At 31.1% G+C, this 12973-nt stretch overlaps 1 protein-coding gene across 10 annotated transcripts in view; it reads right to left on the bottom strand.

Moving 5' to 3' along the window:
* LOC113396801 (paired amphipathic helix protein Sin3a) overlaps positions 1-12973 on the bottom strand; it is a 40780-nt gene that overhangs the window by 25214 nt on the left and 2593 nt on the right. For 2 of the 10 annotated variants that reach the window (XM_064219515.1, XM_064219516.1), the window contains exon 2: positions 6752-6849. In XM_064219515.1, coding sequence (XP_064075585.1) covers positions 6752-6820 — 69 coding nt within the window. In that variant the 5' untranslated portion in view covers positions 6821-6849. Of the gene's footprint in view, positions 1-6751; positions 6850-9835; positions 10441-12973 lie in introns of those variants that run through there. The other 8 variants (XM_064219518.1, XM_064219514.1, XM_064219521.1 and 5 more) reach the window with 8 other exon arrangements.

A 12973-nucleotide genomic window follows, 5' to 3' on the forward strand; every position in this document is an offset into this window, starting at 1 on the left:
TCATTAATTCAAAGGAAAGATCAACACTTAATTGCTTAACTTTGATCAAACCCGCTACAGTTAACATCTACACGTTCTTTCCACTGTGCTGTTACGGCTCTGTCGACTTCGATATTTAACCAGGTGTATTTTACAATACCTAGTTTCGTGCCAAGTGATTCAGAATCTATATTTATAACTGCAGTTAAAAAAAGCTTTCCGTACACAATCGTTACCAATTCGTCCTTGATGTTAAAGCTTTTTATATCAATTTTATTACGATCATAAACAAATTATTTAATATGTAAACAAGAAAATACATTGTTATTATTGTGATATTAATAAATTAACGTCAATATTTCGTTTACATTTATTAGTGAATTACTTTTTTTTTTCTCTAGCTACCAGCCGCGTGCGTAGCCGGTACATATTTTCACATTCTCTGTACCCCAGACAAAGTTTAAAGAGGACTATAAGAGCTAAGTGCCCTTGAGAATCTCACGCACACATTTACAAAATCGACAAAAACGGCAAGCCCGTGCGCTAATGGTTAAGCGAGGTAACGAGGTTACGCCCAAATATTCTAATAGATGGCGCCAAACCGAGCGAAGTAAGATCAATCATAAATCTTATAAAAAAATAAATAGGACAACAGAATTAATTTTATTTCTTTATTAGTTAGTTAGTTTTAACCTTTTTTTTTCTTTTATTTATATTATTATACCACAATTAGTTCTTATACTAAATATTAAAACATACCAATTTTTAACATTTTATAAAAGTTTGATAATCTATTTATATAATAAAAACGTAAGTGTTCGAAATCTGTAGTGTAGTAACCGTGGGGTAACGTATTGCGTAGTGTTTGTTCGTTTTCTTAATATCGGTTCACAAAGAAAAAAATGTCGTCGAGTCGATTTGATTGAATCATTGGTTAACTAGATTAATCATAATTCTCATAAAAATAGATAGGATGTTAGAATTATTTGTATTGCTTTTGACTGTTATTCGAAAATGATTAAAAAATAAAACTGGTTTAATTAAACTTAAAATATTTTAATTTATATTTGGTACTACAATAAAAAACATTTTGTTAATTTTAATAGTGTTAATTTTATTAAAATCTTTTATTTAATTTCACTTGTATGTATGAATGTATGTACATATGTCCTGGAATCTTGCAATCAATATTACACCCACTTCCACTTAAGCTATGGAGCTGAAAGTTGGCACACATATTTAGTCTCGATGACAATGCACGATTCATGAATTGCTGCCATATTCAATCCAATATGGCGGACGTTACAAAAATATTAAAATTTTTGAATTACGTACAAATTACACTTCTAAATATTCTAGTTCTCTGGTTCACAACAATTACATCTTTTTTTGTTACGACTTTACTTTTTTTTATTATTAAAATTAGTTCATACATAACTTTAATTCCTATTATAAACAAAATCGATAAAATTGCGTAAGAGGCAATATAAATAGTTTCCGTGTTATTGTTTTCGACTTTCTTTATTCTGTAAAAAATAAATATATGTTAGTAATTATATTTTTATTAATTATAAAAGTCGGTATTTAAAAAATATGTATCTAAATATGCCCCAAAATACATTTAGTGAAAAATATAATATTGCTTCGAGTTCATGGGGATCGAATGTAGTCACTCTCAATTGATGTTTTCCTTACTTTGACCAAATACTCGTATATCGTAATATTTAAAGAATAGCTCGAAAAATCTGATTCAATGCGAACTGATTGCACATTTTTTCTAATAGATGTTTTCAATATTCGTAATTTATAAAAAAAAAAAATATTTACTAATAAAATACTCTTACCTTTTAATATCATTCATATGTAGTTCGGCGCTTAATTTATATAAACGTTTTTTAGTTTTCCTCACGCGTTTCACTTTATTTCCCATATTTACACAATTAAAATTTATAACAAATAATATAATAAAAAACAAATGCCTAATTACTACTACACAATTTTAACTTAATATATTTATTTACAAGAAAGAATAATATTTATTATAAGAAAACATGAAACAATGAATTTACAATTAAAATTACAAAAAAATATCTCGTAACGTAATGATGCGGCGAAAAATCGACACGTCTGTATAGCATCAGGCCTCGGCCGGCAATGTCTGTACACGGCTTTTACGCACACATGCCTACGCATTTTGTTCGAAAATAAGAATATCTGATTTTAAAAAAATCTATTGATTTTACTAAAAAGTGACAGAGGTAAACTAGTATATTGCTTGTAGAATAATCTGACAAAAAACCAGAATTATTGAATGTGTATAAGTATAGTTATTATTTGTTAAACGATTTTTTTAGAGGTAACTTTGTGATTTTTTCTGTCGTACCAAATTAATTACATCATGTTTTCAAAATAACAAATAACTAGCATGTATCCTGAAGATTATCATATATTTTTTTCATTTGGTTTATTGCATTGGGTCATATACTTTTTTGCATTATAAAACTTGCATTTAGCTCATGTAGTCCCCTTAAGTAAAACTAATTGTCACTCGGGCGTCGCTCGCGTTTTAAGGTTGATCATCAGGTGTTAGGTATAAAAAAACACAACAATACTGAGTACTGCTGTTTGGCGGTAGAATATCTGATGAGTGGGTGGTACCTACCCACAAGGGCTTGCACAAAGCCCTACGACTAAGTATTGTAAGAATGTATTTTTGGTAAAAAATACATTTCTTATAATTATTTTTAATACAATCTATTCTCAAGTATGAATTCTTGATGATCGGTTGATTCAAACGTGAAAGTGTTACCAAATAAACGAAAGTAAATATCGCATTTATAATATTAGCTGGGATGCTGGGATGCTCGGATACTCGGATACACTTCCCTTGTGTAGTATTTTACGACCACTATTGAATCGTCACTAATGTATCAAATGCGAAAATGTACCACCTGCCCGAATAGATTAAAACAAAATACTTCAAAATACTATTTCTTCTTCGCCGATTAAATTACTTCAACTATTTACAATTATCTTTATATACACATATGTTTCATCTCATTATTTTTATATATTGAACTCGCTAAAGCCACATCTTCGTCCAGTTTACAACCCTTCAACAAAATTACTCCCCTCAAAGGTCAAGAAGATAACTTATGTCGGTCCCTGGGTATCAAGCTTGCTTCATATCATTAAACAGACAGTTACTTTCGAATTTATAATATAAGTACAGATAACATACCTTTTTATGTATGGATCTGACTTTGTATACATAAAATAAGTATTTAATGTGTATCAACTTTAAATATACACAACAATTATTAGCAAATTATATCGTAGGTTTCGCATAGAACATATATATTGAACGACAAACATACAAAGATCTCGACCAATAATATCAATTCAAGGTCATAGTTGTTTATGTCTTAGCTCGTCCTGCCATTCGAATAGACTTTAAGAGTACTTTTTCAAAGCAGAAAACGCACTGGTACTTCCAGTACAAACTGATCTATAGTTCTATACTAATATTATGGAGGTAAATTTTTTGCGTAATATTTAATGTATATAACATATATGTAATATTATCTCATCGATCATATTTAAATCTATACATATAAAAGCGAAATACCACTCACTGATTAATCACGAAAACTCAGAAACTATAACACCCTACAAACTTGATGTTTGGCAGGTGGGTTCCTTATATGGTGAAGACATCCGCTAAGAATTTTAAGAAACTCTAAGGTGGTAAAACGTAAGTTGTGTTTTATAAATTTTGTACGGGTAAAGAAGCAGGTTCAGCTAGTATATTATATAACTGTTCACTTAGAAACCGCTGTTGCTTGGTCGAGTCCTATACCCAAATATTGCCTGGAAGAGATTACTTTTTAACGATAAGACTGCCTTCGTTCATCTTCCCTAGCTTTAGTAACAACTGGTTTTTAATGTGGTGTACAGTAGAGTATTTAATGTATTTGATCGTTTGTATGTAGGGGGATAATCTCCGGAACTATTGATCCAATTCTAAAAATTGTTTTCACTGGTCGAAAACTACATTATTAATATTTATATAATTTTCCTTATCAGTAAATTGCACCAGAGCTAAGCCGGAGCGGGTCTCTAGTATAGTATAAATAGCTGTCTCCACTGTTGCTTACATTCAACTGATAACTGTTGATAACCTCATGTTTACCAACTGATATTGAATAATTGCAAAACTAATTATATATCAGTGTACTCGCATACGTTAACTTTCGGTGCAACTAGGCTGTGTCAAACTAAATTATTACAAGTTTTCCGGCCAGTAATCGAAATTTGAACATTATCATCTATTAATTAATACGATGAATTCGAAAGTAACTCTTGTCTGTCTGTTATGCTTTCACGGCATAAAGTATGAAACGAATTTGATTTGTGTTTTAATAGATCGTTAATATTTTACATGATATAGCTGTTGTGAGAGACTGCTAAAATATTTCTTATTATTATTTTTAATACAATCTATTCTCAAGTATTTATATATAACGCTAATAAAAGGAGTGTTGTATATGTATTATAACCGGACGTATGGGCGGGTCCTTTGAAGCACGCCCGAATAAAATTTGCACTATTTTTTAAATAGTTCTATCACCTATCGCAAAAGGTCCAAGCCTTCTTCAGTACAGAACAGAGGAGAGCTATTGCGTTTACGAAACAAAAAAATTGAAAACTACACACGTCAAATAGACTACATGGAACTGCCTAGGGCGCCATCTGACGGTAACTGGTCATCATCATACATCGACAATGTACGAATTATCAACCACCCCTTACGTCGTCCACCAAGCTTAGCAACTTTAAGAATGTCTCCGGTGCCTTTCAACACAAGACTATCTTCAAACCAGAACACAGCAAAACTCTTGCTGGTTGGCTGTAGAACAGGCGACTAACTCATTACTAGACAGGATATATAACTTACGTATAATTGTATTTAACTAACATGCCTGTATTTTTAGATGTTGAAAAAGAGTAACTACTGAGTTTCTTGCCGGTTCTTCTCGATAGAATCTACATTCCGAACCGGTGGTAGCTTTACTTAATATAGTTTGTTAAATAACGATTCAAAAAGCCTACTTTCCACTTGAGACATATTAATAATATAAATAATAATTCAAGCAATTATAAATCCAAGGGTTTAATATTTGACAGAGGATTTCTAACTATTCACTTTACCAATAGTCATGATGAGTTACACTGTAATCGTGTATCGATTAAAGCATAACGCAAGCTTCCTTTTTATTGTGGCCGAAGTCGATACACCCAATTGCATGCTAATATGGCATTCGCAAATGTAAATATAATTTTAATTGAAATAAGGAAAATTATTGCATGTCAATTATATTTACGTAAAAGTGCTTTGTTGATGTTTGTAAAATTGTATTGAGTATTTTACTCGTCTGTTTATGTTTCACAGCGGAGCAAAGACCATATTGATCCGAGATACTCGCCGAGTTTCTTACCCCGATTCCTCTCAAGTCTGAGATGATTTTTTGCAAACCGATTTTAGATTTTTGATAAGTGCTTAAATCTAAGGCCTCTTCTCCCTTTGAGGAGAAAGTTAGCACAAGATAAGCAAATGAAATTTAAATTTGTTCTCGCCCGGATTTGTACTTGTAGCCTTCGCTCAAGATTCACGTATTCGTGCCACAGGTTAGATCTTCGGTCAACATGCTATTTATATCCACTTTAATTTAATTCGTCCCATATAGATGACTTTCATTTTTGTTTACGTTATTATTTTGTTTCTGTAAGAATATAACCCGTACGAAGTCTGCAGGGGTAGCTAGTCGTTAAGTTTTGTTGTGTATATATTTTATACCCCTTGGAGATCCCGTAACTCAGAGTGGGCAGTATCTTCCCAATCAATGCTTACATTTATTAGTCTTTTAGGTTTATTACAATCACAATTATAATCCAAATTAATTGATTCCTAAAGTTTGGTCTGGTAATATTGGCTATTGAGCATCGGTTTGATTGTTCATAGCAAGTCCATTAAGGAAACAAACATATTCTTTTAAACTCAATATAATCAGGTAATTATAATAATTGCTAGTCTCACATTATATAATTATAGAATCATATAATAATGCGATAAATTAATGTAATTTATATAAATATTTAAAGACTTAACGGTATCTAATGACGTGAAAGTCGCAGGTTCGATTCTGACCTCGGCTATTGACGTACACACTTCACATAAATTAAATAACTAATTCATCGAAGGAGATCGAAACGTTTTTAAAATAAATTATTTTACAGATAAAATTTAAGAGAATTAATTTTAATTGCAAGGAAAACATTGAATATAATGTGAATTAAATATACTTCATTTCATATTACAAAGGTAGAAGAGATTTATGAAGTAAACTAAGTTATAAGTACAAATTAGGCCATAAAACCAAACTCAACCCCACCGAACCCCCCCCCCCCATGTCATGTGGTTATTAACTAATAAGCTTGATGTAATTTACAATACCTCATAGCTCGCAGAGGTATTGATAAGTTTATTTGTATCTACATTCGGCTCCACATAAGTCTCATTGGTATATTAATATGAGATTACTTTTAGAATTTGTCTTGTAATAATTATATATTATTTAAATCATGATATACTTATACACTTTATTGTAACTTCCTTTATACAATTCGACAGATCTCCATGACAATTTGTTGGTATACACAGTATAACCTAGTAGTAGTATTATATCTAAATATATATAATAAAATTAGTTACCTGAGCAGCAGATTGCGGTATGGCTGAGGGCTCGTCAGGCCCCAGACGGGGACCGGTTCGCTTCATCATCTTGGCTCAAGTGGCCATCACCCGGTCACCTGGAATGATACAATAATATTATTGAATAACAGCTTCAACAGATAATTATAAATCACACAGAATTTTTTTATTGCTCATCATTGGAACAGTAAGATATAACCATTCCTGATATTGGCAGTGCTCTATCAACCTTGGAAACTAAGTTGTTGTGTCCCTTGTGCCGTTACATTGGCTCACTCATACTTCGAACCGGAGCACAACAATACTAAATGTAATGTTGTATATCTAATGTTGTAAGTTTAGTGGCAGTTTAGTAATTTTGCCAAAAACAAAAAAATTACCTTCTATTTAATATAAGCTTCCATATAACTTCAGTTTTATTAATATAAAAATATTTTAAGCTGTATATACTGTTATCCAAGTTTCTTTCTAATATTTTATGTAATATATTCATGCAGTTACACTGAAACCAGTTTACAATTCAACTTTTATTGTTAATTCTTTTAATAATCTGTTCTCATAAATTAGATGTGTATTTATGCCGAACTTAAAACTAGTAAAACGATTTACATAATACTTATACCAGAAAATGCAATTCAAAGGTTAAGTATATAATATTATTATATAAGGTTTACTTTTCAGTTTCACCTTGTCATTTTGATCATAATTATTTAGCTTAGTTTTTCATCATTGAAAATACAATTTCTAAACAATTTTCCTCTAGTTTTAATTCAATTGTTACTGGCTAACCTTACTATAAAATACATTGGTAATCTATCAAATCACAAAATTGATTCATAAATATAAATCAAATGTAAATAATATATTTATGATGTTTCTCTATTTTATTTCGACGATATAGATATTCTACAAGATTTAAATAAGTTTAATAGTACTAGTGATGGACAAAGTCTTCCCATCCATGTTAAGTGAAAATTTTAAACCTTATTTCATCAGACTGCACACCTATTATTGTAGAAAAATACAAAAACAAGTGATTTATTTAAATCTTATTTTTAATAAAATTGTAGATAATAAAGTAATCTGTACTCATTTATTTTCATACATATTTTTTTTTTTTTATAAAATAGAGCTTGAATATATTTAATGTTAGACGGTAAGCAGCTGTACGTCTTGCTGGTTCTATCGATAGAATCTACATTCTGAATAAGTCATAGTTTTACATTTAATTTAAAAGTGCTTTTATTATAATTGATTTCCTTCAATTATTTTACAAAAATGCTCAGACAGGTAACACATGTTTTAAGATAATTTATGAATATTCAGACAAGTAGCAGGAAATAGAAGCACATATGCTTTTTTATAGTGAACATGTGCATATGTTTTAGATATGTTGAACTATATAATAATAATTTAAGATTATTAATGACTTTTATTTAACCTTAATAATTGATATCAACTGATCATGGTCCAATCTTGCAAGTAATAAAACTCACATATTCCGATCTAGCTGATATTTTGCACACAAATTTTCTGGTAACAATATAGTACCTAAGTATACTAAATATTGAAATTAAATGTAATTATAATTAGTATTTACGAATGTATTAACATTTTCGGCACGCCACAACCCATGGAAGGCTGTGACGCTTCCAATGCTAAGTTCACTTTGTCCCCTTGTACGCAGTCGTCATTCCTATTGTAAGTAAGCGACGGGATAGGGGGACATCAATTTGTTCCTACAAATTATTTAAGTAATTATTATTTTTCAATAAATAACTTATTTACAAATTAATTAATGATCATGTCATTTTATATGTATTTGCAATATTTTTTTCCACATAACTTCCATATAACATAATATCTATATATAAATATCTACAATATAATTTACTGAAATTATATTGTAGATATTTTGTTAATAATGTTCAATATGTTTCAATCGTGTCTTATTACGTAGTATTTTTAGCTAACGCACATGTAATACAATTCCGTACGATAAGGTTAAAAAATGAACACATTTTAACATTAAACACGTGGTCTATTGACCGGAAACACTTCTGAGAAAAAAAAATGATGAAACATCGAAATACGACGATTTCAATGTACGACGTAATAAGGTTTTTAAAATACGTTACAAAAAAAACGCTTCACCTGGCTTATGCTTAAATAACACGAGTTTAAAGATATATCTCTGATTACGTAACAGAATAACATATCGCATGGACGCTATATGTACAAAAACAAATATATTTATCGACTATTTCACGCGATGACGTCGTAGCACCGTCTAATGTGTGGGTCGAACTAAATAAAGGATTTTAAAGTTAAAACATTACATTGTCAAATTATCGTACACAAAAGTTAAGCAAACGAATTAATTACGCAACGAATATCGACATATAACAAGGCTCGTGCACTCAAAACGCTACCATTTTGAAATTCCAAACAGCTCGTTCACAGCACACACACAGGTTTAGACAAAAACCGGTCCCGCCGCGGAGGCGATGACACAAACTCACACTACTTATTTATAGCGGAAAACGTACACAAATCGATAACACTGACAATATGCACAATTACATACAACGACGATGCAAAATCCTAACGCGTAACTTACAACTTGCCAACAAAAGTGCAAAACAACTTCATGACATTTCGAAGAGCAATCCCGCCTTTTTAGTGACAGAAAACGTTCTAAAACAGAATTTAAGTCAAGTCGTATCTTTGACGATACAAGTCGCGTAAGAAAATTTTATTATTATTTCTACAATGAATCATTGCTGAGACTCGGATGTAGTTTTTAACTTTAAGTGTAATCGACTTTCAGAATAGAGCGGTAAAGTCCGGTTTACCGTGGACCGAAAGTAACGAGGACGGCGCGGTGGTATTCGTCACCGACGTAGAAAATGGCGAATAAATACCAAGAATAAAAAGGCGCTGGTAATCGAGAATTTCTATTCCGGGGTAAAATTTAAGCAACGTAGAAATCGAGATGCGAACATCTACTTATCTAAGCACTAGAGATAACGAACTAACTCGACCAGTTTTTTTTTTAAATAAAATCACATATGGGATACATACCGCTGGAAACCTTGTGAGATAACGTTGAATTCTTCGATTTTCAATTGATTTCACCTCAAATAATACAGAAACCTCTTTTAAGACAAGGGCTTATGATAATAACGCGTCACGGTACGCTCGGAGCGAGCACATTCGTGCGCCTTCAAATAGCGCAACGGCGCAACTTTTTCGAGCGCGGCGTCAACACGGTCAGGTGGGCGAGGTTGCGACACTGCCATAGTGTCGTCTCACTCTTTCACCGTTTCCTCTCTCTAGGATATGTTATCTCGCTCGCACTCACGTTTATTGAGCACCGGGGTATGAAGGGACGAAAACAAGACCCTCCGCGCACGAACGTCGCGCACCGAGCTGCGCGGCCGACTGACTGTAGCCCGGCACCTTCTCCGTCCACCAGCCTGCGGTCGACCGAGCGATCGAGCCGAAGCCCCAAAGAAGTATGGCAACGTCGCATCAAATAATAGCGAGCGAAACGGACGTGCCGCGATATGAAATGCCACGACCAACGAATCTCCACGAAGGTGGTGGACCAAAACAAATCTCCTTTCTCTAAAATTATACAACAGACAGTTGCGATCGAGAGCGCGAATGAGCGCCGCCATATCCATTTCCCGCCAAATGTTTATATTCATCAGAGATCAAGTAAACAGCTTTGTATTGTCCTAATTTTTGGCGTCCATTATTTTACGACAATCTTATCTACGATTAAAATAAGTTTTATAATTAATGTGGCGCTTATTTGGACGACGTTTCTATGACAACGCAAAGTTTCCACAAGGGGGGATAATTAAATGATTATACGAGTCGTGGAAGGAATATAAGAAGCGATTGTATAACCCCCAAATAGTCAATTATATGCTTACGAGAAACGTTTAAAAAACTAATTTAGATGATGATATATTCAAATAGAAATGTCTTAACACTTAATAAATACATAATACAAGAATGTTTTCTAATAAAGTTGTACGTATGGTCTGTTTACTTAAATGAAAAAATAATACCTTGAAAAAGGTTGCGATAACCTCGATCGATTTACAATAGCACTTAGTTAACGCCATTAATAACACGTTTGAATTAAAATAAGGACAAGGAAAAACCAAACAAATACTTAAAGTAGAATTTTATTTGATAATATAAAAAAGAATTACATTTTTCAATACCTTTATTAAAATACAATGAATGCTTAATGATTATAATAAAAATAAAAAAATAAAACATACAAAATATATACTTAAAAGCAAGATGAAGGGGTTATATTTTGTATCTAATTATAGCAAGACTTAATAATAGAGAAGATAGGTAGGTCAGTTCTATCGATGGCAGAGTGTAACGGACTCTTATAAATGAAAAAAAAAGGATTAGTTATGGCTTACATTCTGTTAAATATTCATACTTTTCCAAATTTAAAAACAGCTGAATCTTTTATTTTATACAAATACGTAGTTTACCCTAATAAGCACTGACGTCGTTTAGAAAACCTAGAAGATGCCTTTTATTTAGTGTATCAACTTGGGCACCTGCATTTATTCCTAACTCAACGATTTGATCATCTACAATCCATTAATACGTACTTGTAACATAAATTTTACCGTTAAAGAATTTTTTATTATCATAATTATTAATTTAGATACTTTATAATGGAAATATACTGATGTAAAACTATTATAGTCTTTTGATTTAGTTATAATCTTAGAGTGCATGACATCAAGAAAATATGTGCTATTAAATTCGTTACCCCATCAGACAGCCTAAGTTCAATTTCGTGTTTGATTATGTTTTTAGTTTAGAATAACGTTATTTTCCTTTTCTTTAACATCGAGGAGTTAATTTTACTTGTATCCTAAGCTACCTTGAAAGATTACCATTATTTTTAACCGAACCGAGACTATCGCGGAATGAGACTACCATTATCAACTCGTATCAAATATAAAGTTATAATTTTTACTAATATTATAAAGAGATTAAATTGTTTTTTATTTAATGTTTTTGACAATCACCGGAACGTATCGTACAACTATAAAATGTATTATTTTCTAAGTTAAAAAATTGCATCCTTGCGAAGGTGGGGATGAGTCGCTAGTTGTTTGAATAAGACTTAATTTACTGCGGACATTTTTTGTTAAACAGTAGGTACTATCGAATGAAAGTTAACTGAAGCATTTAAAAAAAAAGAAGGCCACAGATAATAATACATCGAAGAATTTCTTACCAAATGTATCAGAGATTACGAATGTTCTCAATTTCGAAGAAACTAACTCTAGTTTTTGTTTTATTTTTTTATTGTTTTGGTTATTGTATATATCCCAGTCAAATAACTTGTTGAATATTTGATATACTTAAGTTTATTTATCAACAACAGAATGAGTCGAGCCCCGAAATAATATATATTATAATTAACTTTTTTATGTATTAAAAACTAACGGAATTATGGAGTAGCAACATTATCAAACGTTAAATTATGAAATGAAAACGATTCTATTTATCGTATTGTGTAGCGAATACAGCTTAAATATAAGTTTTTTTTATATTATACATGACAATACTTCCAAGAATTGGAAGTTTAATGAAAGTCCACGCCCGTTAGAAGAACGATTGATAAAAAAAAAACAAGTGTTATGCTACTGTTACACCAGACATTTGAAATTGTATGCTTTGATGAATTTTATACAAAAGAGATTTGAGTAATATTTTTGATGTAGTTGAAATTATATTAGTTTTTTCTTTAATTACGATTTTAACTAGTTATTATTAGATAGTATAATTTTTAAACCGAACTGCGGCAGATAAACTGATATGAAAAAGAAATAGTTATTTTGTAATGTGTGGTATTGAAAATTATAGATAATGTTATACTTTTTAAATCAGAATCGGCCCAATGATTCCATTTTATATTAGGGTAGGTCTACAAGAGCAAATGATTTCCAATTAGCAGTGTTCCGATATTTTAGTATTTAAATAAATTAAATCTAAGTACCTATAGATATAAATTATGTAATATATATCTTTCCCGGCTCAATTAATACAATAATAGATTTTTTTATTTAAATGATAATATAATTAGATTTCACTTATTACTTTGAAAGTGTTGTATAATTTATTTATTTATAACGTTGTTGTTGATTGTTTAATGATCAATTAAAT

This window comes from Vanessa tameamea, chromosome 28, assembly GCF_037043105.1.
Source record: "Vanessa tameamea isolate UH-Manoa-2023 chromosome 28, ilVanTame1 primary haplotype, whole genome shotgun sequence".
Classification (NCBI taxonomy): Eukaryota; Metazoa; Arthropoda; class Insecta; order Lepidoptera; family Nymphalidae; genus Vanessa; species Vanessa tameamea.